The 25,973-nt window shown below is 45.8% G+C and overlaps 1 protein-coding gene across 1 annotated transcript in view; it reads right to left on the bottom strand.

Moving 5' to 3' along the window:
• Positions 1–25,973, bottom strand: part of TACR1 (tachykinin receptor 1) — a 52,194-nt gene that overhangs the window by 14,527 nt on the left and 11,694 nt on the right. Inside the window, exon 2 of the mRNA XM_033159104.1 lies at positions 13,866–14,060. Within this exon, the coding sequence (XP_033014995.1) occupies positions 13,866–14,060 (195 nt within the window). The remainder of the gene's footprint in view (positions 1–13,865; positions 14,061–25,973) is intronic.

Raw genomic sequence — 25,973 nt, 5'->3', positions numbered from 1 at the left:
GACCTGATGGTCAGGGGTACCTTTACCTTTATGCTGTTTTGCATGCATTTGCAGAAAAGCAGGATGAAAATAATAAAAAAGAATAAACGAATGCATATGATAATGAGAGATTTTCTATCCACATTGTTACATGATTGTGCAGAGCTGTCAACCTTCCCTTTTTTTTTTTGCATTGGGAAACGGCCATAGCTGTCAACTTTCCCTATTTATGCAATGGGAAACGGCGCTGGAATAAGGGCATTTCCCTCAAAAAAAGGAAAAGTTGACAGCTATGGTGCTGTCATGACACACTCCCCTCCCCTCTGGGTTGTTTGGTGGGTTAGCGTATATTGTTTTAGGGTCTAGAGTTTAGACACAGAAGTGTCACACGTTCTGGCTATCACAATGGAACCAACAGGCTGGATGCAAAACTCACCCTCGTTGAAGAAGCCCCCAGAATTTCCCTTAGCTGATATGATGCTGAATGACAGGGCAGGGAGCTGGAGGGGACTTTGGAAGGAGGTCATGAAAGCAGCACTGGTTAGAAGGGATGGGGGCGGGGAAGGGAAGACATTTGTTCTTCTGCTGCTGTGAGTTATCCTCGTGGCATTTTTGCAATATTTCTTTGGAGGGGAGTAATAGTCCCTTTATTTACTAATAGCCGCAGCCTCATACCCAACATTGCTCAGTAATTCTAAGATACAAAACAAAACAGTGCATTTTGGAAACATTCAGTCCATCATCACAATTCAAAATGGCATCCAATTGTAAACACAGGCATAAAACCAGCTCCTTGTTCTCAGGAACCATCATGCAAAAGTTATTTACAATGATGTGGGTTTGTGGGGTCTGGATGATGCCCAGTCCTTCCAATTCTTGGTGTCCTGGCCACTTATATGCCCTCATAAGCATCCAAAAGAAGGAGCTCAGTTGCAAGAGTCACAACTAAGTGATGGGGCCATCCAGGCTAATGGGTGGGCCTTTCCTCCATCCTGCACCACCTAGGTGCTAGCTAGGAGAACAATGGCATGTATAGCATGTGGGGGCCAGGCTGGAAGCTGGAGACAAAGAGACCTGCTTGCTCTGTGCTGGATCCAAAGCTGTGACTAATGGAGAAGCAACATCTTTTGATGCTGTGAGTCCCACCACCTTATGCTCAGGTTGTAGATATTTGTAAATGAAATCATACATCCTAAAGACACTGCAGTCTCCGCTGGCCTTCATTCCAAGGAAACTGAACTTGAAGAAGTGCCTGAAACTGCTGGATTCTGTCTCCGCTTGGAGAGTGGGGTGGGGTGGCATGGAACAATATCTCAAGATGTGTCCGAATGCAAAGCGAACAGAAGACCAACTTTCCAAAATATAAGGTAGACTAAGTGGATGGACAAGGCATGAGCCCTTCCAAGGCTGCAGATCCACCACTCTGAATAAGCTGGCTTCTGAATGCAGCCTTCATACTCCCACCCTGTGCATCACTAGATGCCCGGAGTGAAGCAGGCACAACTTGCTCATGCCCCACACTGTGACGTGCGAACAAGGCGCTTTGTGTAACTTGTTCTATTTTATTGTGCTTGTGGAAATATAACACCTTGTTCCATTAAAAATGACTGCATGAATAAACCCTGCTTTACTCAGAACATTTTTTAAAATTAAGGCTGTCATCCAATTAAAGAAATAGTGGTCTCATGATTGTATGAATTGTTGAATTTGCATATGTGTAAAATAGTCTGAAGGGAGGAAAAAAATGTTTTTCTAGATTTGCTGTCACCTTGGAAGATGAGAGCAAATCTTGCCCTCTGCCAAGATGACGACAAATCTAACAAAAGAAAATATTTGTTTTTCTTCAGAGGGGGAGAGAGACAGTTTCTTGCCATCTGCAGATTTTGTAAGTAATGGTAGAAAATAAAATAAAATCTGCTACCATTAATTGCTGATCGCCGAAGAATTGATGCTTTTGAATTATGGTGCTGGAGGAGACTCTTGAGAGTCCCATGGACTGCAAGAAGATCAAACCTATCCATTCTCAAAGAAATCAGCCCTGAATGCTCACTAGAAGGACAGATCCTGAAGTTGAGGCTCCAGTACTTTGGCCACCTCATGAGAAGAGAAGACTCCCTAGAAAAGACCCTGATGTTAGGAAAGATGGAGGGCACAAGGAGAAGGGGACGACAGAGGATGAGATGGTTGGACAGTGTTCTCGAAGCTACTAACATGAGTTTGGCCAAACTGCAAGAGGTAGTGAAGGATAGGTGTGCCTGGCGTGCTTTGGTCCATGGGGTCACGAAGGGTCGGACACGACTGAACAACTGAACAACAACAACCATTAATTGCAGATACCGGTTTAGCTGAATGAAAATGAATTGCATTAATTAAGCATGGCACTTCTCATTTTAATGTCCACAAAGCAGATTTCCCAGTCCTGGAAAGCACAGGAACTACACCATACAGGTTCTCACAGATGGCATGGAATGGGTTAAATACAAAGAAAAGGCCTCCAGGCTTGAAAGTTTGCTTTGTCCACAGAGTCTGGCAGGAGGGATACTGCTGGGTTTCACAGAGAACCGTGACTTGCTCCGGCTGGCAAGGATCTGCACTGAAATGAAACTTTAGCAGCCACAACAACTCAGCTGTAGAACACAGGAAGCTGCCATATACAGAGTCAGACCACTGGTCCATAGTTCAGCACTATCTACCCAAACTTGCAGCAGCTCATCAGGATTTCAGGCTGTCTCTCTTGGAGATGCTGGGGATGGAACCTGGGGACTTCTGCTTGCAAGGCAGACATTCTTCCACTGAGCTATGGCCTTTCCAGCTGTGGATAAGGGGCAGCTCCAGCATTCCAGGTGGAAGCAGGGGTGTTCCGAGGGGGAGCGGAGGGCGGTCCGCCCTGGGTGCCATTCCAAAGGTGGGGGCAACACGATGCCAACCCCCGATTGGCAGCACCCCTCGGGGCACGTGCCGCTCGCCGCGCACCTCCCCTGGATGCACACCACACACCCTGGGACGAGACCCAGCCAGATGGGTGGGGTACAAATAATAACTTATCATCATCATCATCCCAGCTCAGCCAGCCCATGTCAGAGGCTTCCCTAGCACAGTATCCATTATCAGCACAGGCAAAAATAAAGGAGGACACAGAAGAGAAGAATGCTACTTAGGGTCTCAGTAAAGCAGGACCTGGACTCCCATCTAAGCAACAGTAAAAAAGCTACTGAAGTCAAGGAGGATTTAAAAAAAACTTTATTCAAATTCTAACCTACATAATTCATTTTTTGTACTTGATTCCACCTCCGCTCCTGATTCTAATATACTCCCTTGGGGGAGAACGGAGAGAGCCAAAAGGAAGCATATCAATTTCCAGGGACAGGTTGCTGCGCTCCAAATCAACAAGTTTTATGCTTTCATTGACCACCTTATTGACATGGCATCCAGTGCAGCCAGCTCCCTGCTTTTTGCATGAGAGAATGTGATACCTTAATTAAACCAATGGTTTTTGTTTTTTTTTAGATTTTAGCAAGTTATTAGCCTCAGTCTCTGCTTGGAGGCAGAGTGCGAATCTAATGCCTGTTATCAAGCTGGAGGCCTTCATCGTCACATCAATGGACAGATTATGCTTTGCATTCATAAATATGCAATGGAAGGACACTGCAATGACTTCAGCATCCTCCACATGGCAGAGATGTTCTTCATCTTGTCCTCCGATCAAACTGAGGAAGTAATGAGTATGTGCAGGTCACAGCTGGGGGCATGTCATGAATTTCAACCCCAGAATATCCTCATTTGTGTCTGTCTAAAGGGCTCGGACACTGAACTGGCTTTCCTGGTGACCTGCATCTAAAATCAAGGACCACAGATGGAAATTTTAAATCATTTGACATTGCTTTCAGATGCAGGACTTTAACTGCAGTCTGGTCACACATCTCAGAATCAGCAAGCGATGAGAGAATTTCCTGGAGTGATGTACCGTATGTGGCATGAGGAACGTACTAGCTCTGTGCATGTTGAGACAAAATACCCTTTGAGTTGAGTAAATAACTGTGCCAATTCACTTCAATGGAAGGTTTTCTTGTACAGGAGTTATGATGACATGACAGGAAACTGAGAAGCCAAGATTTTTCTGATCCTGTGTCACTTCCAAAAGTTACACCAAATTTCATTTTTATTTGTGTTACCTGCAAATAATATTTTATAGAGAGCACAGGAGGAAGAGATGCAATGATGTGCCAGTCTAGACTTCCATGGGAATTATTTCTGCACATCATCGTATCAGCAAAGTTGGCATGATATATAATATCCCCCCTGTTGTTAAACTATTTTAGCTCCGGTACAAGTCTTGATCTTAAATGTGTTCTGGAAGGGATAGGTAAATATTCTGACCTCTTAACACTTAAAGGAAAGATCAGCATACTAATATTGTGTTATCAGCAAATTTTAATTATCATCTCTCAAACAAAAGCACCACCCACATACTCTGTCACTTTCATTTCATGTAATAAACCAACCTCTCTCCTTTCCTCTTGTGCATGAACTTCTTGGGGCATAAGGTGAAGAGTAAACACGCATTCATAACAGACACACACTCTAACTCCAGCAAAAAGATCCCAAACTTCTCAGGAGTGTGTGTAGCAGTACAGACAGAACCATAGAATTGTAGGGTTAGAAGGGACCCCAATGCATAGCTGTCAACTTTTCCCTTTTCTTGCAAGGAATCCTATTCGGAATAAGGGAATTTCCCTTTTAAAAAGGGTAGGTTCAGACGTACAGCTTTACATGGGCTGAATCTCATCTGTGAAGAATTGTTTCACACCCATGTCATGATTCAAGCTCATCATGAAATGAGCCTTAATAGCCCTGAACACCTGTCTTCAGGTACTTCAAGGTAGCTTCCTATTTCTATTCTTCTTGGCAGCCATGCTAAACAAGCAGAGATTTTTTTTTAATGTGATTCAAATGAGATGTAGATTTTCCTTTTTTTAAAAAAACCAGCCTTCTTTTCAGAGCCATCTTTGCCTCAAATGATCCCGCAGTCAAAAACCTACAAGTTCTTGATCAAGTTTCTATGAAATGAGTGCCACGCTCTCTCTCAATGCACACTTCTTGCCTGAATGGAACCTGTTCGTGGTGACGGCATAAATAACCTCTCTCTCTGCAGTCAAATTGTGGAAGGGAGAGGGTGTCTCTCAAACTAGGATTTCCAGCAGACAGACTGCCACGCCTTGCCTCCTGCAACCCCATTGCTCTGTTCGCCTACAAGCCTGGGAGGATGCCTGGTCTGGGTCCTGCTATATCTGTCAGCCTCAGCATTCAATCCGCTGAACCTAATGGCCAGTCTCCAGGGCACCTGGTTCTAGAAACCCAGGGCCTCAGAAGCTAAACAACAATCAGGGCCCTTCAAGCTAAACAACATATTGCCAATGCATGGACTCTGTGTACACCCGCCTCCTTTCCCTGACTGTTGCCTTGAAATGGGACCCACTTCATACTTTGAGCTCAGTTCTACTCCTGGGCTCCCAGACCTCTACTGCTGCTGTGCTGTTTATGAGAGTAAGCATGGTGTAGCAGATAGACCAGGACCTGGGGGAGACCAGGGTTCAAATCCCCACTTGGCCACGAAGCTCCCTGGGTGGGTGACCTCAGGCTAGCCACTGCCTCTCCGGCTAACCTACCTCACAGAGATGTTCTGGGGATTAAATGAGGAAGGCGTGCCACCTTGAGCTCCTTAGGAGAAAGATGGTGGGGGGTATAAATGAAATAAATAAGTAAATGTAGACACTCCCTACAATCGGAGTTGGTGGTTAACACAAATGTGATTTCTGCTGAGATCTGGGAGCCTGCATAGCAGGGCAACAAACTTCTCCCAAAGAGCTGACTTGGAAGAGCTGCCCTCCTGAGTTATAGCTGTTTCTCCTACGTGCCACATATTTAGTTGATAATGCTCACACACCTGCTGCCTCACATCTTGACCCTGTTCCTGGTTCTCACTATGTAGAGTGATACAACTGTACAGCTCGAATGGGTCCCAAGGGCCATCTAGTCCAACCCCCTGCGATGCATGTGCCCCAGGCCCTGTGAGCCTGAGCTGTCTTTCTTTGGAACTTGATCTTGTCTCTTTGGCACTATCTCCTGCCTCCAGCCCCTGCTGAAATGATGCCGTTTTGGGACTGAACAGTGAGTTCAGTGAGTTGACTTATCTCTGGACCAGCAACCATCCAGCCCCTGCCTCCTACATTTGAAGTGCTCTCATACCACTTTAAGAGCCATGGATTCGGCCAAAGAATCCTGGGAGCTGTACTGAGTTACAAATCCCAGAGTTCCCTGGGAAGAAATATTATTAAAGCACTCTGGGAATTGTAGCTCTGTGAGGGGAATAGGGTGGCAGTTCTTCTAACAATTCTCAGTGCCCTTAACAACTTACAATTCCTAGGATTCCTTGAGGGAAAGGATGCGTTCTGAATTTGCTTTAAAGGTATGGTTTGTGCACAGCCTCAGATGATGGGGCTCTCTCTCTTTGGCTTTGTGTCCTGAACACTTAGAGCTCAGAAGAGGGAACCTGAGGAAAGGATATGTTGTGCAACAGGGGAGTGCTTTGCAAAGAACAGCCAGTCTCCAAAACTCACAATGGGAAACTGAGTACAGTACACTGTTCACACTTTTCTGCCTTGATCCCTAAAAGGTCCTTCCAACAGCAATACTGCAGCAAGAATATATTTCTCTCAATATACACATTTTTTGTGTGCATCTTCCCCTCTAAACAGTTTTATAAGCCATTTCTTCAAATTTAATATATCTCTGTATGTTATTTACACCAATATATGAACTTTCCCCCTAATATACGTTTTAAAAGATGCATTTCTGGTTGGATAACTATGTCGTGAAATTTTAAGAAGTACAAATTTCACAGGATAGATCTGTTTCAGTCTGCATAGCGGTTCAGAAGGTGTGCGAACTGAACTACTTTCTCCCCCATCCTCACCTTGAGCTGGACCTGGAAATGGATTCTGAGCCAGTGAAAGTCACATAAGCATTGGATCTTAATGCTTAGTCCCAGGTAGTGGCCTGAGGGCTGCACTGGGAATAATCTGCAGTTGCCAAACTGTCTCCAAAGGCAGCCTAGCGTATAACACATTGCAGCAGTCTAACCAGGAAGCTGACAAAGGAGGACTCCTTTGTGGAATGTGCAGGGTATAAATCTAAGAAAAAAACAACAACTACCTCACTCAGGTCCTGTTTTATGAACCTTTGCTATGCGAAAATTCACTTAATCTGAACACAAGGAATTAGTACACAAACCTTGTTATAGGCACCGCAGATTCAGATATGCAGAGACCATTTTTTACTTCCTTGTTTGCCTTTTCCTGGTTAGCTGAGGAAAGGAGGGAGGGAGGGTCACAGCTGTTTTTTTAAAAAGGGAAATTCCCTTAGTCCGAATAGGATTCCTCACAAGAAAAGGGAAAAGTTGACAGCTATGGGGAGGGTGAGTATTTGGACAAATCAGAGAGGGTTTTCCTGTTTGTTTGTTTTGCTTTGGGGGGGGGGAGTCAAAATTTCATGGTTGGGAATGTATTAGAAAATTTCCATAGGAATCAATGGAAATAATCAACTCGCTATATGAACACTTGGCCCAAGGAACAATTTCCAGGGAACACATTAGGTTATCCTCATCTTTCCTCACAGTGAATCACAACAACAAACACAACAACAACAAGTATGATTATTGCTTCCAATGCTACCATTGTGCTGCAGGTTAGAACTTAGAATTGTGGAGTTGGAAGGGAAGCAAGGGTCACCTTGTCTGACCCCCCATGCAAACTTACCTGGATTCACTTAACATAACTACTTCTGTGACAGTGTGTCCTAAACATGCAGTGCCCGTAGATGGCAAGATGAAGCTACTCCTGGGAATAATGAGACCGGTTTCACCTACCCCTAATAAAGATCACTCTGGGCGGCTTTCCAACAAAATATTAAAATATAATAGTCTATTAAACATTAAAAGCTTCCCTAAACAGGGCTGCCTTCAGATGTCTTCTAAAAGCCTGGTAGTTGTTTTTCTCTTTGACATCTGGTGGGAGGGCATTCCACAGAATGGGTGCCACTATCGAGAAGGCCCTCTGCCTGGTTCCCTGTAACTTGGCTTCTTGCAACGAGGGAACCACCAGAAGGTCCTCAGAGCTGGACCTCAGTGTCAGGGCAGAACGATGGGGGTGGAGATGCTCCTTCAGGTACACTGGACCGAGGCTATTTAGGGCTTTAAAGGTCAGCACCAACACTTTGAATTGTGCTCGGAAATGTACTAGGAGCCAATGTAGGTCTTTCAAGACCGGTGTTATGTGGTCTCGGCATCTGCTCCCAGTCACCAGTCTAGCTGCCACATTCTGGATTAGTTGTAGTTTCTGGGTCACCTTCAAAGGTAGCCCCACGTAGAGCGCATTGCAGTAGTCCAAGAGAGAGATAACTACAGCATACACCACTCTGGTGAGACAGTTTGCAGGCAGGTAGGGTCTCAGCCTGCATACCAGATGGAGCTGATTATAAAACTCAGCATGCAAAAGAAGACCACATGGCTTCAGTCCAGACCACTGCATTCTTCCGGGAGCACACATAGATCAGCTGTTCAACTAGCCTTCGGTATTGGGACGCAGCAACTTGCACATCCCAAGCAGTCCTCTCCATTATAATACATGGGGAGCTCTTGTAAATGGGGGCAAGGGGCTCCATGAAGACAACAGAGAAGGGGCCCTGAATGAGAGCAGCAGCCTTCACATTTAACAGCCATCTCCCGACATTCCCTGTCCCCAACGACTAGTTGATTTATATGCCTCATATTTCACTACAACAAATAAGAGAGGCAGGAAACAGAATGCTGGAAAGCACTGCAAAATCCACAGTGACATCTGAAATCCAGTTATAAAAACCAACATCTAAAATGCAAGCTGTGGACTCACTAAAATGCTTCAACTAAGGCAGATAATCAGATTGGTTATGGGAACAATGTTTGCTAAGCACGGAACGATGGATCATGACGGTAATAAATTGGCTGCCGAGGAAACGAGCCAATTTCTCTGAGCTGAATGAAAATAGGATGTCAAAGCAAATGATCATCTGGTAATATTTCCATTTCTGGGGGCGGGGTGTCAGGGGGCACTTGTCTCCAAGTCGAGAGCAGAGTTGTTTTGGCATCCAAACCAGTGCGCCACAAGTTACGGATGGTGAGGCAGGTCCTCTGAGAAGTAGCCAGGGATCCCAAGCATGATCTTATGTTGATTTAATCTAATTTTATTTTTAATAGTATTCATTTACTCATTCATACATTCATTCCATTGCATCTTACACCAAGAAGCTCAAGATTGTTTATTATTAAACAGGAAAAGAGAGCCATTTATACAAACAAACAAACAAACAAACAAACAAACAAACAACAACCTGCCCATCTGGCTGGGTTTCCCCAGGCACTCTTAACATAATAAAACATCAAACTAATAATCATAATTTTATTATTTATTTTATCCTCAGATACCCAACAGACAGTGACAGCCTCAAGGTCACCCAGCAAGCTTTATGGCTGAATTTGAACCCTGGTCTTCCAGGTCATAGTCCAACGCTCTAAACCCACTGGTTCCCTAAGTGGACAGTGCTGCCCCCTGGGGGACAGTGGGATTCACCTAGGGGGGTGTTAAGAGGCAAGGAGGCAGCAGGAAGGTGCTGGATGTATAAATGACTATCGGACTTTGAAAAGTTGGTATACAGACATTCAAATAAACCTGCACGTTGGGAGCAAGGATAAAACAGGCAACGGTGGGAATGTCCTAAAATCCAACCCTTCTGGAGAGCAGTCCTACAAGAGATATGCAAAATAACTAAACAGGTCTTAGAACTCACCCCAGAACTGGCCCCACTGAACATCTTCCAAGATCATAATGACCGTTCACATTATACAGAACTTATAACCCACCTACTCTCAGCAGCCAGAAGCCTCATAGCCAGACACTGGAGAGACCTGTCAGGAGTCGACATGGACGAAAGGTAAAAGTAAAGGGACCCCTGACCATCAGGTCCAGTCATGTCCGACTCTGGGGTTGTGGCGCTCATCTCGCTTTATTGGCTGAGGGAGCTTCTGGGTCATGTGGCCAGCATAGAATCATAGAATCATAGAGTTGGAAGAGACCACAAGGGCCATCCAGTCCAACCCCCTGCCAAGCAGGAAACACCATCAAAGCATTCCTGACAGATGGCTGTCAAGCCTCCGCTTAAAGACTTCCAAAGAAGAAGACTCCATCACACTCCTTGGCAGCAAATTCCACTGTCCAACAGCTCTTACTGTCAGGAAGTTCTTGCTAATGTTTAGGTGGAATCTTCTTTCTTGTAGTTTGAATCCATTGCTCCGTGTCCACTTCTCTGGAGCAGCAGAAAACAACCTTTCTCCCTCCTCTATATGATATCCTTTGATATATTTGAACATGGCTATCATATCACCCCTTAACCTTCTCTTCTCCAGGCTAAACATACCCAGCTCCCTAAGCCATTCCTCATAAGGCATCCTTTCCAGGCCTTTGACCATTTTGTTTGCCCTCCTCTGGACACGTTCCAGCTTGTCAGTATCCTTCTTGAACTGTGGTGCCCAGAACTGGACACAGTATTCCAGGTGAGGTCTGACCAGAGCGGAATACAGTGGTACTATTACTTCCCTTGATCTAGATGCTATACTCATGACTAAGAAGTGGCATGACTAAGCCGCTTCTGGTGAACCAGAGCAGCGCACGGAAACCTTCCCGCCAGGGCGGTACCTATTTATCTACTTGCACTTTGAGGTGTTTTTGAACTGCTAGGTTGGCAGGAGCTGGGACGGAGCAACGGGAGCCCACCCCATCACGGGGATTCGAACCGCCGACCTTCCAATCAGCAAGCCCTAGGCTCAATGGTTTAGACCACTGCGCCACCCGCATTCCTAAACATGGACTAATGGTATCCAATTGTATGGGAAACGGCCTTACTTGAAATGCTAACCAATAAACTGAAACTGACACAGGGACAAATAGAAGAGGACTCCTTCACCCCAGTATGGCTTATCACATACACAGCCCAACAAGACAACAACAAGAATCCACCAACAACCATGTAAATCAATCTGGCTTCCCTGACCCAACAAGCTCTCCCAGAATCACAACTGCAAACAAACCCCACTGCAACCAACCAACCAGCCCCTGTCACTACCAAGGAAATGTCATAAGCAAATAGAAAGAGAACCTACCCAGTTGATGCTGACACAAAACCCCACACATACACTATACAAAAGAATATAAGCCTCACCCCCTCTTCTTCCCCAACCTTACACTGTACTCAACACTAAGGTCTCACAACAAATGTAACTGATCTGTAAGAAAGACTGTACAACCAGAAAAAAAGAGACAAGGCTGGTAAACCAAGAAAATCTTTAAATAAATAAATAAATGCAACCCTTTCACCAGCTCTCCCCAACCACGTGCTTTACTTATCCATCACCCTGCTTCAAAATATTATGACATATCCACTGCCAGTGAAAGTGGCCTTTTGCAAAACGCACAGCTTGCCATGTTTGTGTCAAGAAATTTATCACTGAATTAGCAGCAGTGTGTCCAAATGGGGAAAAGAATGTCTAGCAATCGTATTTTCCTTGGAATCAACCAGCATAAAAGAGGCCAAATTTCTATCTCGGTTGACACAGTGCTCATAAACCACTGAGAGCCATTTTAAAGAAGCTGTTATTGTCCAGTCCAAAATGCTCCCAGCACATGCAACACTATCCTTTAGGCTTAGAAGCACCATCTTAACAGAAAGAAGTCAGATGTTTACAGAGAATTTGCTGTACAAGTCACACTGGCTGCAGGAAATATAGACAGACAAACGAGACTGTGAAATACTCAACTTACACGAAGCAAAGGAAGTTCCAGAGGAGAAAGAAGGCATTAATCAAAACACCCCAAAACCTCTTACCAGCAGGGGCGGAGCAAGGGAGGGGCGTAGGGGGCGGTCCGCCCCTGGTACTGCCATGGAGGGGGTGACACTCTGGGGCCCGCCCCCAGGATTGGTGACTCCAAAGCCAGCTCCAAAAACCCGTGCGGCAGCGGCTGGCTTGCTTGCTCGCTCACTCGGCCTGCCGGCGCCTGCTTTCGTTTTTTTTTAAAGGGTTTTTCTCGGCGCTGGGCTGGGCCCTGGGCGGATCCGCAGAGGCGAGGGGCGGGCCAGTGAGGAGGGGCACCACGCCAGCCAGTGCTTGTGAGCAAGCTGCCAAGAGAGGCCACCCCGCCCCCAGGCTCGCCTGCCGGCAGCCTGAGGATTTACCAGACTTGCCCGCCCACCTCCCTCTTCTGAAGAACGAGCAGGGCCATTCTCTCCAAGACAGCACCCCCGAGCCCCCGTTTCCAACACAATGTAAGCGAAAAGGCTGCTCTTATTAGGCCTCTTTCTCTCCTCTCCCCCCCTCCATATCAAACCCCCAGGCTAGAAAATCCATCCACAGTGGTCAAGGCCTTGGGACTGATCAGGAAATCCTTAAACGTGCTCATAAACCATGCAAGCAGCTTTAAATTTCACTTCTGCTTTTTCGTGAAATAAAGGGAAGCAGGACAAATTAAAAGGGAACTCTGCAGTGGTGGGACATTTAAACGTCTTGCTTTAGCCCTGTTGCAAAGAGGAAGTTAAAATAATTTCAATGTGGAAGGGGGGGTGGCAAAAAAAGTTTTGCCCCCGGGTGCCAATTTAACTTGCTATGCCCCTGGGTTGGATTAAATCAGTGTTGGCCAAACTTGGCCCTCCAGCTGTTTTTGGACTACAACTCCCATCATCCCCAGCTAACAGGACCAGTGGTCAGGGATGGTGGGAACTGTAGTCCCAAAACAGCTGGAGGGCCAGGTTTGGCCAACACTGGACTAAATGGGGTCCCTTCCAGCTCTACCATTCTGTAATTCTATGACTATGCTGCTCTGATGGGCACAGGGGAAGGGACCACAATTCTGCCAGGCCCTCTTGGCTGTGGTGTGGATGCTGCTGCTTTCTCAGACTCATCTGAGGGCTCCCCCTCCCCTGAGAAAAGCTGTGTGCTATCTTTAAAGGGCCTGTGGTCAGTTCTGCAGCCACATGCTTCTGCATGACTATCTTGCAAATGCAGCTTCTGGGTTAGCATCTTCAGACTTTGAAGGTGATGGGAGAATCGCATTCTCAGACCAGGAAGTGCAGGAGGGGGTGCTGAGAGCTCCCCCACTCCCCCCCCCCCAGAAGATAATGTGACTATAGAATTGTATGGGTTGGAGCCTTTCTCCAGTTTAAATTGGGAGCCTGATGCAACAGCCTGATTGGTCCTAGAACAATAGGATTGAGATTGCAGCAGTCTGATTGGTCCGCAGGAGCCACCCAATCCAGCTCCAGGTGGAAGTGAATCCGCACTCTGATTGGCATACAGGAGTATCCCGGAATTAGCCAATCACGTGGGGCCCATTGTGTAAATAGTCTATATAAAGCAAACGTTTTGGGGGAACTGCATTCCTCACTACTATGAGCTGAATAAAGAACATGAAATTCACACTTGACTCCGATTATATTTCATCTGCCTTCTTGGTCAGGGGCCATAATGCTCCTGAATACCATCTGCTGGAAACCACAAGAGGGGAGTGTGCTCTTATGCTTGGATCCTGCTTGCTGGTTTCCCTTTGGGGCATCTGGTTGGCCACTGTGAGTACAGGATGCTACACTAGAAGGGCCAATGGTCTGATCCAGCAAAGTCTTTTCATGCTCTTATGTCATGTTCTTTGCATCTTCTAGGATAATCAGGACACTGCTGGATTGGGACAAAGTCATGAGTTCTCTTCACAACCCAAGGAGGATTCTACTGCAAAGAAAAAACAAGAACTCACGTTATTTCATAGGTCTGAGTTGTATTTTCTGGCCAATCCACCAGACACACCACTCGGCCCGGGAGCTCGGCTGTTGTCGCGTAGTAGCCTTGTGGGAATGACAGCAATAAAGCCAGTAACCAGATGACACAGATGACGACCTTGGTGGCTGAGGCAGATAGCCTTGGTTGCAGCGGGCGGATTATGGCCATATACCTGGAAGAGGGAGAAATTAAAATGTAGGAGCAGAAAGTAAAAAAGGAGAAGGGGCTCCCCCTCTCCCATATGTCCCCCCCAATTCTTTAAGGCCAACTTTCCCAACCAGGTGCCCCCCAGATGTGTTGGACTACAACTGTTCTCCACTCCAGCACAGCGTGGCCATATGAAGTTGGGATTGATGGGAGCTGTAGTCTAAAGCACCTGGAGGGCACCAGGTTGTGGAAGGCTGACCTAAGGAATGGTGATGTTGGAAGATTCACAACAGATAGAAGAAAGTCCTTCTTCACACAGCACATAGTTAAACTCTGGCACTTGTTCCCATAGGAGGCAGTGATGGCTGCCAACGTGGGTGGTTTCAAAAGAGAATTGAACCAATTCAGGGAGGAGAAGGCTATCCATGGCTACTAGCAAGTGGCTCTGCTCTGCCTCCACAGCAGGAGGTAGCAATGTTCCTGAATATCAGTTGCTGGAAACCACAGGAGGGGAGGACGACTCAGGTCCTGCTAGCAGGTTTCCCACTGGAGCATCTGCTTGGCCCCTGTGAGAGCAGGATGCTAGACTAGATGGGCCCTTGGCCTGATCCAGCAGGCTCATAGTGTTGTTAGGATGCAGCCTTCCTCACTCACCCTCTATTTCCTGAGGGGAAATCCAAGGGAACATGGAGTAGGGTCTTTTCTGTGTTGGCACCCATGATGCTTATTTATTAAATATCAGTGTTTCCTGATCCTGATAGAGGCAGCAGAAAGTTAGCTCAACCAATTCCACCTATGCTGTCAGATTGGAAAGGTTACCTGTTTTTAAATGTTCCAAAACCTTTATTAAGCCAATACCTTCCTGAGAACAACCAAAATGTCCTAGAATTGTGTGCAAGCTTTTCAGTTCTCCAGAACTCTTCATCAGGCTAGATGAAAGGAAGTAAGGAGCAGGAGTAAAGAGACAAAAATGACTGGTTGTGCAGTCTTCTGTGTCTGCCCAAAGGTCTCTATAGAAGGAGGAGAAGCAGCTTTTATACACCTCCCCCCCAAAAAGAAAAAACCAAAACCATCTACTTAATTTGTATCAGGCTGAAGCCCAGTGTGTGCTTTTTGAGAGGAGTGAGCCACATGCCTCTGGATCTGCCCCCCAAAGAACAGGTGAGCCACCGCTCAGCAGGGCCAGCCCAAGGCACCTCTCTCCGCTCCATGAAGAGGAGTCAAGCAGACCGGCAGCTGACTCTAACTTCAACACTGTTGAACAAGCAGCATCCGCTACATCACCTGAGGCAGCAGGTGAGTTCAGGGTGGCCAGCACAGTCCATGCATCATCCCCAGGTCTCCCCTCCAACAGAGTGGGGCGGCTGAAGGGAGCTCAGGAGGAGCAAGCAGGGGGCAGCCAACCCCTAGCAGATGCCACCTGAGCCAGTTGACTCACCTTAACCAATGGAAGAGCCAGCTGTGCAGCTCAGCAGACCAAAGCACAGCATGAGGATTCGTGGGCACTGTGTTGCTGACTGCATTATAGGAAATAAAGCTTTTCTGAGCTGACGTGCTGTGCAGTGGTATAACCTTCTGAATCCTCCTTGGCAATGTGTCAGCTTAGCCAGTTGTTGCTCTCCTTGCCTGTGATACCCAAGCAAAGGCCAAAGAGTCGCATGAGCGAGATGTCAAGGAAAGGCAGGTGCCACTGCCAAGAAGGCCCTCTGCCTGGTTCCCTGTAACTTCACATCTCGCAATGGGGGAAAACCCTCGGAGCCGGACCTTGGTCTCTGGGCTGAACGATGGAGGTGGAGACATTCCTTCAGGTATACAAAGCTGAGACCATTTAGGTCTTTAAAGGTCAGCACCAAGAAAATCAGAGGAGCCTGCTGGATCAAGCCAACAGCCCATCTAGTCCAGAATCCTGCCCTCGTAGTGCCCAACCAGATGCCTTTTTGGAAACTGGAAAGCAAGACCTGAGCACAATAGCAGCCCTCTCCCTTCCTCTGGCTTCCAGCAACTGGTATTCAGAAGCATTCCTGCATCTGACCATGGAGACAGTGGCTGGTAGCCACTGTTAGTTGTATCTTCCTCCATAAATTTGTCCAGCCCTCTATTTCAGTGTTTTTCAACCACTGTTCCGTGGCACACTAGTGTGCCGCGAGATGTTGCCTGGTGTGCCATGGGAAAAATTGTGTTTATTTGATTCCTGTTCAAGAGAATTACTTTATATATAGTCAATATAGGCACAGAGTTAATTTTTTTAACATTTTCTAATGGTGGTGTGCCTCGTGATTTTTTTCATGAAACAAGTGTGCCTTTGCCCAAAAAAGGTTGAAAAACACTGCTCTATTTGGTCATCATCATTGCCTCCTGTGAGAGTGAGCCCCATAGTTTAACTATGTGTTGTGTGAAGAAGTACTTTTCATTATTTGCCCTCAATTTCCAGCATACCCAGCTGTTCCTCTGCATTCTGCCCAGGGTGGCCAACACATCCACAATAAAACTTTAAAAAAAAAAAGCTTTCTAAAAGCAGTTATAACATTCTAAACACAATCACAGGTTAGCAAACCCACTTTCTAAACAAAGTGACTCTGAGCAAGAATCTTCCATTGGACCTTAATAGATGGTGGGAGCTTAGGTGTCAGGCTCATGTTGGGTGACCGTTACCTGTCCGCCCTCCTCAGCAGTGACTGGCACCTGCTCAGTGATGGGAACAGGCAGGACCTCACCTTCCAGAGGACACCAGATCTTGAGCCACGAGTGAATAGAGCTATATTTATCAGCAGCACTGAAACAGAATGGGCCCAATGCTAAGCATGAAAACTTAACACTCCAGATATTTCCTCCTCATGTAAAAGAGGAACGACACATAAGTGACACCACTTTTTCTTATTTTACCATTACATTGTGGCTTTTCAGATATTTCCATGACAACAAAGCATTTCTCAAGTTCAACATGGCACCCAGATGGTCCTTAGCACAAGAGGGGAAAAATTGGAAGGAGCTGAGTTGTTTGTTGTTTTCCGAAGGGTGACTGTAGAGCTAAAATAAGGGGCCTCATCCCAGCCTCAATGGAGGCAAGGAGAATGGCACAATAAGCACATCTGACATCTTTATGAGATGCCAGCCATCCCAAAGGGTGCTGAAATGTTCACAGACGAAAGGCCACACTTAAAGGCTATTTGCCCACAAGGGTGATCAGGAATGAGCAGACTAAACTCCACCACACCCATCATAAGAGCTGGATCAGGCCAATGACCCCATCTAGACCAGCATCCTGTTGTCACAGTGGCCAACCCTCAAGAAGGATTCACAAGAGCCCCATCCCCTCCTGTGGTTTCTGGCGACTGGTATTCAAAAGCATTTCTGCCTCCAGCTGCAAAAGGAGAGGCCCGAGCTTGTGTGAGAAATTTAGCAAGTATTTGCAGAAGCCTTCCCCAACCTGGTGCCCTCCAGATGTTTCTGCTTCCAATTCCCGTCAGCCCCAGGCAGCACAGCTGTGCTCCCATTGGCCCTTTTGCCTTATGCTTGTGCTGGCTGGGACGGATGGGAGTTGATGTCCAAAAACATCTGGAGGGCACCAGGTTGCCAAAGGCTGACCTATGGTTTTCTATGCCTGTGGTGCTGGATGCACGCACCCAGAGCAGTCTTGAAAATATAAAACATTAGTAGAATAAAATCTTCACGAGGAAACTGTGTGATGCTTCGTGAGAGGTTATTGCTGAAATGTCAGGAGGGGGAGAGCACAAATTGAGCAAGTCCCTTTTCCCTTGTCATGCAATCAGTTTCTCGTGAAAGTTACGAGTTGTGGAATGGGCCATCGCTTGTGTGCAAACTACAGAAAAGGAAACAATTGAAAGTCGGCTGTGATAAACAGCCTTTTTAAGCCACTGGGAGAATTTTTACAGCCTGACTCCCATGTCAAATTTATAGGCTATCAAACTGGGGAACAGCCTCACGCAGTTGCCATCCAATTAAATTATGAAAGCTCAGCCCTAAATGGACTTAGCCGTAAGTCCCCTTGATTTCCATGGTGTTGACTCATGAGGAAGTACACTGGGAATCACAGTCAAACACTCCTGAGGCATATTCCACACCAGCTGTGCATCATTTAATTACCGGTATGTCTGCCGCTTGAAATGTTCTCTGAATATTTGGGGAGAGAAGTCACAGCACACAGCTGAACCCTGAAGCATTTTTCACTCCCTTGCCAGGGCCTCGCAAAAGAAGAAAAAACATCTCACAACAAGCTCAGACTCCATTAGGCCAAGAGACCTCACAATCCAGACGTGCCCAGGTCCTGAATGCTGCTTTCATAGAATCACAGAATCATATAGTTGGAAGGGAACCCTAGGGTCATCTAGTCCAACCCCCTGCAATGCAGGAATCTCAGCTGAAGCATCCTTCACAGATGTCCATCCAACCTCTGTTTAAAAACATCCAAGGAAGGTAAGCCCACCACTTCTCGTGGGAGTTTGTTCCACAGCTCTTACTGTCAGAAAGTTTTTCCGAATGTTTAGTCGGAATCTCCTTTCTTGTAACTTGAAGCCATTGGTTCGAGTCCTACCCTCAAGAGCAGGAGAAAACAAGCACGCTCCCTCCTCCATGTGACAGCCCTTAAGATATTTGAAGATGCCTATCATATCTCCTCTCAGTTACAGGTACGTACCTTCAGATACACTGAAACTGACTTCTGTTTCAGTGTATCTGAAGAAGTGTGCGTGCACACGAAAGCTCATACCAAGAACAAACTTAGTTGGTCTCTAAAGTGCTACTGGAAGGAATTTTTGTTGTTGTTGTTATATCTCCTCTCAGTCTCCTCTTTTCCAGGCTAAACATATCCAGCTCCTTCAAGAGGTCCTCATAAGGCTTTGTTTCCAGACCCTTGATCATCTTGGTTGCCCTCCTCTGCACACCTTCCAGCTTGTCAACATCCTTCTTAAATTGTGGTGCCCAGAATTGGACACAGTATTCCAGGTGTGGTCTAACCAAGGCAGAACAGAGTGGTACTATTACTTCCCTTGATCTGGACACTAGACTTCTGTTGATGCAGCCTAGAATAGCGTTAGCTTTTTTTGCTGCTGCATCACACTCTTGACTCATGTTAAGCTTGTGGTCCACCAAGGCCCTCTAGACCATTTCCACATGTACTCCGAGTTTCAACCCTTCCCTCTCTTCTGCTGCCCTCTTCCGCCTCTCCTGCTGGGATTCTCAACCTCGGGTTTCCTCTTGTACCTTTTGAAATATTCTTCAAGACTTAACTTTTCCCCTCTGGTTTTTTCCTCCTTCATATTTGTCTTTCATTTACATATTTTGATTGTTTACCGAGGCCTTTAATAAAATAAGAAGAGCACCTGCTGGATGAGGCCAATGGCCCATCTCCCCCAGCACCCTGTTCTCTCAGTGGCCAACCAGATGCCCCACTGGGGAGCCCACAGGAGCAAGTGCCATTCAGAAGCATTACTGCCTCTGGCCATGGAGGCAGAACACAGGCCTCATGGCTGGGAGACATGGATAGCCTTCTCCTCCATGAATCTGTCCAATCCTCTTTTAAAGCCATCCAAGGCTTCAGATGTGAGCCATTTGTTTCAACTATTTAAGCTATATTTTTCGCTCCATAGGACGCTCCGGACCATAGGGCGCACCTCATTTTTAGAGGAGGAAACAAGAAAAAAAAATATTTTTCTGGTTTTCCTCCTCTAAAAGCCCTGTTTTGTTTTGTTTTTTGTTTTGTTTTTGAGGATCAGCTAAAAGTTTTGCAGCTTTTTTGCAAAGGGAAAAGCCCTGGGGTTTTGGGGTTGTTGTTTTTTGGAGGATCAGCTAAAGGTTTTGCTGCTGTTTTTGCAAAGGCAAAAGGCCTTTTTTGAGAATCAGCTAAAAGTTTTGCAGCTTTTTTTGCAAAGGGAAAAGGCCTTTTTTGAGAATCAGCTAAAAGTTTTGCAGCTTTTTTTGCAAAGGGAAAAGCCCTGGGGTTTTTTTTGTTTTTTTTTTTTTTTTTGAGGATCAGCTAAAGCTTTTGCAGCTTTTTTTGCAAAGGGGGAAAAGCAAAGCTCCTTTTGCAAAGGGGGAAAAGCAAAGAGGAAAAGCCCCATTTTTATGGGGTTTAACTCACATTTCTGAAAAATCTTAAGGAAAGGGAGCCATTTCTACTGTTTCCAGACAGATAATCTAATCAGCCAGTCACATGTCCTGGGGAAACAAACAACCTCCCTCTGCAGCACATTCAACAAAGGAGGGCGTGGCTGAAAGGGAGCAGGGACTCTTATCTCTCTCCCGATCTCTTGCTGATCAGCTGCTGAGCGGGGTCCTTTCAACACTCCCTTTTCTCTTTGTAAAATAAAAAGCACAATCTGCTTTTGGCCCCTGGGCAATTCAGCTCCAGGGACCACCATTCGCTCCATAAGACGCACAGGTATTTCCCCTTACTTTTTAGGAGGAAAAAAGTGAGTCTTATGGAGCAAAAAATACGGTACCTTTTGTACTGACAGTTAATGCAGCTGGAATTATTGTATTGCTTTTATTGTCTTGTGAATGGGGCTATTTTAAACCCCCCCAAGATGTTTTCATGATAGGTGCTTGAGAAATTAAAGGGCATCCTCTCTTTCCCCGGCTCCTTTTTCTTCCCATCCAAAATGTCTATGATGACTCAGATCCTTCTCTTCTGCTGCTGCTGCCTCCTCAGAGCTTCAGTGAGTGGGCAGAGCATCGCACTGCACATCCCAGAAACGTGGGGGCAGACTCAATGGCGACAAAGGATCCATGCCCAATTGACAGGGAGAAAAAGCCACAGAGGTGTGGGGTGTGTGGGGGTGTCCCCAAGCAGGGAACCAAAGGAGAGCCAAGAGGCCCGAGGAGCTTACAATCTAAAACAACATAGCAGAAACACTTGGAAAGTCAGGAGTCAGAAATGAAGCAAGAGTGCAATGAGCAAGCTAGTGGGGAGGAGAGATGGACAAAAGGTCACAGAGTGGATAGGACAGACTGGGGGTGGCTGAACACATGGGCATTAAGAGTGATAGAGAGGAGAAAGGGAAGAGTGTGTGCTATGAAGAAATGGTTCAGAACATAAGAAGAGGAACTTCACCAAAATGTCAGAGAGGGTGCACCTCCACAGGCACATACCTCCACATGTGGTGGGAGTGCCCCAAAATCCAACTATTCTGGACAACAACCATACGAGAAATATGTAAGATAACCAAGCAAGTGCTAGAAATCACCCCAGAATTGGTCTTACTAAACATCTTCCAAGACAACAATGCCCACTTACACCACAAAGAACTCATCACCCACCTACTCTCAGCAGCCAGAAACAACATAACCAGACACTGGAGAGACCTGTCAGGAGTAAACATGGACCAATGGTACCAAGTAGTATGGGAAACAGCCCTACTAGAAAAACTAACCAGTAAGCTGAAACTGACACGGGGACAAACAGAAGAAGACACCTTCACCCCGGTATGGTTCCCCTTCATCTAACACACACAGCCCAACAAGATAATGACGAAAATCTACCGACAGCATACAAATAAATATGGCTAACCTGATCCAAAACACCCACCCACCCCACTCACACAGGAAACCAAAGACCACCACAGCCAACCACAAATGAACAATCACACCCTACGCCAATCCCGACCTCTCTCACAGCCAAAGGAGCACAAGCAAACAGAACCTGCACAAACCACACTGACACCAAACCCTACATATATTAAGTAAAATAGAAACATCATCACCCCACCCCACCCATCTCCCCATCCCGCCCACCTCTTTTCCCTTTTCTTCCTAATGCCTCAACAAACGAAATTGATTTGTAAAAATGTTACATGGGAAAAAAACAAGAGAGACATTGCACTACCTTTGTAAATCAAGAAAACCTTTAATAAAAAATACTTTAAAAAAGAACATAAGAAGAGCCTGATGGATCAGGCCAAGCTATTTTTAGCCATCTCACCCCTTGCTTTTTCCTGTAAGACCAATTGCAGTCGTTAACAATCGTCAACAGGTTTTCCACACCCATCAGCCAATCACCCATTCCCACCACCCTTCTCTTGGTATATATAAGGGTCTGGTGACTTCTGTTTCAGTGTATCTGAAGAAGTGTGCATGCACATGAAAGCGCATATCAATAACAAACAGTTGGTCTCTAAGGTGCTACTGGAAAGAAATTTTTATTTTGTTTTGATCTCACACAGTTTAATTCACACAGAAATGAGAAAATGCTTATGTGTATTAATGAAGGTTTAACATGGAGAATAACTAAACGTATATTGCTACCATTTGGGTCTTTCCACAGTAGCTTTCTAAGTGGTTGCTAATTTCTTTAAAGTGTTAATGATTATGTGTTGGTTGTTTTCCAGCTCTAAACTGAATGCAACTTTTGATCATGAGATGAGGCTGTTGACTTGCAAATTCGCCATCTTGAAAGGGTGATGGCCTTAGTCTTTCTCTGAATGCCACACAGAACAAAAGGATGTCAATGGCTCTCCAAGAGCTGCATAGCCTTAAGCAGGATAAGGCAGGCTGGAATAGGGGAGAGAGACACCTTTTAATTATTGGAGTTATATTTTATTTCTAAAATGCTGGGCCTGTGCTGGACAGCGCAATACATTGTATGTATCATTTGATGTTTCTGTTTCGTTTTGGAGATTCAAATAATATTTAATGGGTCTGGACAATGCTTCATTTCCAAGAGGAGTCAGTGATGGTGTCCTCAAGGATAAGGGGTGGGCCTTTCCTCCACCCTCTTCCTCCAGCTGCTACCTGGGAGAAAAATAGCTGGTGTGTGTGTGTATAAGGGAGACGGCTGGAAGAAGGCTGAGAGCTGGAGACACACAGACCTGCTTGCTGTGTGCTGGATCCAAAGTTTGACCAATGGAGAGGCAAGATCTGTTGGGGTGTTAATGCTGTGAGTCCCTCCACCTTATATGTGTGTAAATAAAACCATATATCCTAAAAACACCATCGTCTCCTCATTCCAAGGAAACCAGAAATGGGTAAATGGCTGGAGCCCCTGGATTCTCTCACCACTCAGAGATTGGGGTGGCATGTCTCTGGAGCCTGGTGATGAGAAGAGCCTTGATCTCATCAGAGTGAGAAGGTCCCTGGTATAGAAGAGACATGCTGGTGCTCTGGAGACACTTGGAACCCCCAGAGATGAAGAGGGGAAACTGTTTCTCACAACTAGCATGTTTCCTTGTCCTTCGTTATTTCCAATCAGCAGTACAGAGGAAAGATCCCAAAATACCCTGATCCCTAATCCATGGGGAGCAATAAACCAACCTGTCACCGGCCCTTCAAGGCCAAAGAGAACCAACAGGCAGGCCCAAACAGAGGAGGGGGGGTCATATGGGCCACTTGGCCCGGGCCTCCGATTCCAAAGGGGCCTCTGTCAGCATATTCACAATCGCTCACCATTATTTAAATGTAAATACTTAAAATAATCCTTTTCCCTGTGTATTTTTTAAAAAGCACTATTGTATATCTATATTTTCCATTTTGTCTTTATATGCAGATATGGTTCAAGCCTTGAAATCTGCAGGGTAAAAAAGGGGGGGGGGTTACATTATCTACCTGGCCTGGGCCTCTGCCTGGCTCTGCAAGGGCCTGCCAACAGGATGGCATACACAGTGCTCTTGGTTTCCTTCAACAAAAGCTGGAGGAAGGCTTCTGCTTCCTGCATTTGTCTAAGGAAAATAGTCACCCCCTTTTTTTGTAAAACTGCAGTAATACTTAGGTGGCAATGACATTGTGCTTTAGTGTGTTTAGTGTGAGATTCACAGATGGTATTTCACAACTCTGCAGAGGGGTCAATATTTCTGCTCTGAATATAATCTGCTCTAAACACTGAGATAATCAATTTCAGCCAAGAATGCTTGCTCTCAGTCACCTTCTCCAAAAAGGGGAAACCTGTGACTGGGCATTGTTGTTGTTCAGTCGTTCAGTCGTGTCCGACTCTTTGTGACCCCATGGACCAGAGCACGCCAGGCACACCTATCCTCCACTGCCTCTCGCAGTTTGGCCAAACTCATGCCAGTCGCTTCGAGAACACTGTCCAACCATCTCATCCTCTGTCGTCCCCTTCTCCTTGTGCCCTCCATCGTTCCCAACATCAGGGTCTTTTCCAGGGAGTCTTATCTTCTCATGAGGTGGCTGGGCATTAGTTGTCACAAACCATTAAGTCCAACACCTCTTTTAAGATGTCAACATGTAACTCATCAGGATATATTGACATTTTTGCTGGTTGCTGCTCATAAAACGTTGGCTTTCTATAACAGGCCTGTTGACAGACTCATGTTCTGCTCAGGTGTAGTGTGGGAATACGTTTTGTGGACTTCCCGCAATTTGCCGCAGCACAAAAACCTTCCGCGCTATGCACGGAAGGCAAAGAGATCCGGCCAAGGTTTGCTGTCTGGATCACTCCGCGCTTACAACAAAGCGTGCCAGAAAAGCCTCTAGTAACGGTCGGAAAACAGTTTCCCGCCCGGAAACACAGCCAAATGCAATGTTGTGATTGGTTTATGTTAATGTTATGACATTGTTCAGTTTATCGATAAATGGCCCCTGCTCTCTGTAGCGGTGTGTAGAGTGCGCGAGACAAGCCAAGAGAGAACAGCCGTGCGAGACAAGCAAGAGAGAAAGCGAAAGAGAAACCAAGCCGCACAGAGTAGTAGTTGGGAAAGCGCAACTCCACCATTGACTGCAGTCTCTTAGTCTTTTATTTCTTTATTTTTATTTGGCCGCCTTCTTATTTTTGGCCACACTTTCTGCTGTTATTTTCGCTGCCTATCCTTTCCTCTTTGGAACCTTAAACCTTCATAACGACCTTCGTAACTCCAGAGAAACCTTCAGAACTCCAAACAACTTCTCACGACCTTCAGCTTCATAACCAGCGGACCCAATCATAACCAGTGGGAGCAGGCACTCTGGGAATTACTGGTTATCCCAGATGCTGGTTATCCCCACAGTGTAGCCTGCTGCTCTGGCTGAGAAATTGACCTGTCCATTCAAGGCAGTTAGAGGCAAGATCCAGGGCCAGCCCACCCATGAGACCAAGTGAAGCAGCAGACTTCTGGCACAAGAATCCCACGGAGTTGCCCTGCCTTTATTCTTTTGCAACACCTGGCATCAATTTATCTCACACATGAGACGCAACAATCAATCACCACCCTAGACAGACACTTACTGCATTAGAGACTTTAATATTTATCATAAACTTGGTTCCACCTTTAAGCTGCTGTTACGCTTGTTTCCTAAGAAATAAGTCTACTTACTTACTTGCTGCTGTTGTTGTTTATTACATGTGAAAAAGCAATAAGAAGATACTTTTTTTAAAGGATGTTTCGATCCTGGACCCAGCCACCCCCCACAAGGCATGCCTTAATAAACCAAGAGGGGCTAAGTTTGAGGGAGGTGCAAGGGGGTGGGGGGACCGCCCCAGGTTCCATAATGGAGGGGATGACAAATTATCAAGGAACAATTTTTTTTGAATTTTTTTTAATGCCTCATCCGAAGGTCTTATCTTACTATACTAGGGATTATATAGCTATATATGAAATTTCATGCATATCAGTTAATATCTTGACCCTCCTCCACCAAAATAGCTGTTTACTTGGCTGTTTTCCTATGTCGTGAAGGCTGAAATTTCAGTTCAGTGGAGCACTTAGTTCCCAACCCTAACCCTGTGGAAAGCCATCTAATTAGACTTTAATTTGATTTTGAGATGTTTTTAGGAGGTAATTTAATTATTGTTTGATTTTATACCAATGTTATGTATCTGATGTTAGCCACCCTGAGCCCGACTTCGGCCGGGGAAGGTATAAATAAAAAGTTTTTTATTATGATTACTTGTTATTATTCCTTTGTAAGAAAATATGAAATAACATAAAACCATTTTTGCAGGGGGGAATCAATGGGGGGGGGGGTTGACAAGAAATTTTCCACACCGGGTACCACC

Source organism: Lacerta agilis, chromosome 8 (assembly GCF_009819535.1).
Source record: "Lacerta agilis isolate rLacAgi1 chromosome 8, rLacAgi1.pri, whole genome shotgun sequence".
In the NCBI taxonomy this organism is placed as follows: Eukaryota; Metazoa; Chordata; class Lepidosauria; order Squamata; family Lacertidae; genus Lacerta; species Lacerta agilis.
This window is presented reverse-complemented; position numbering and strand designations above follow the sequence as displayed.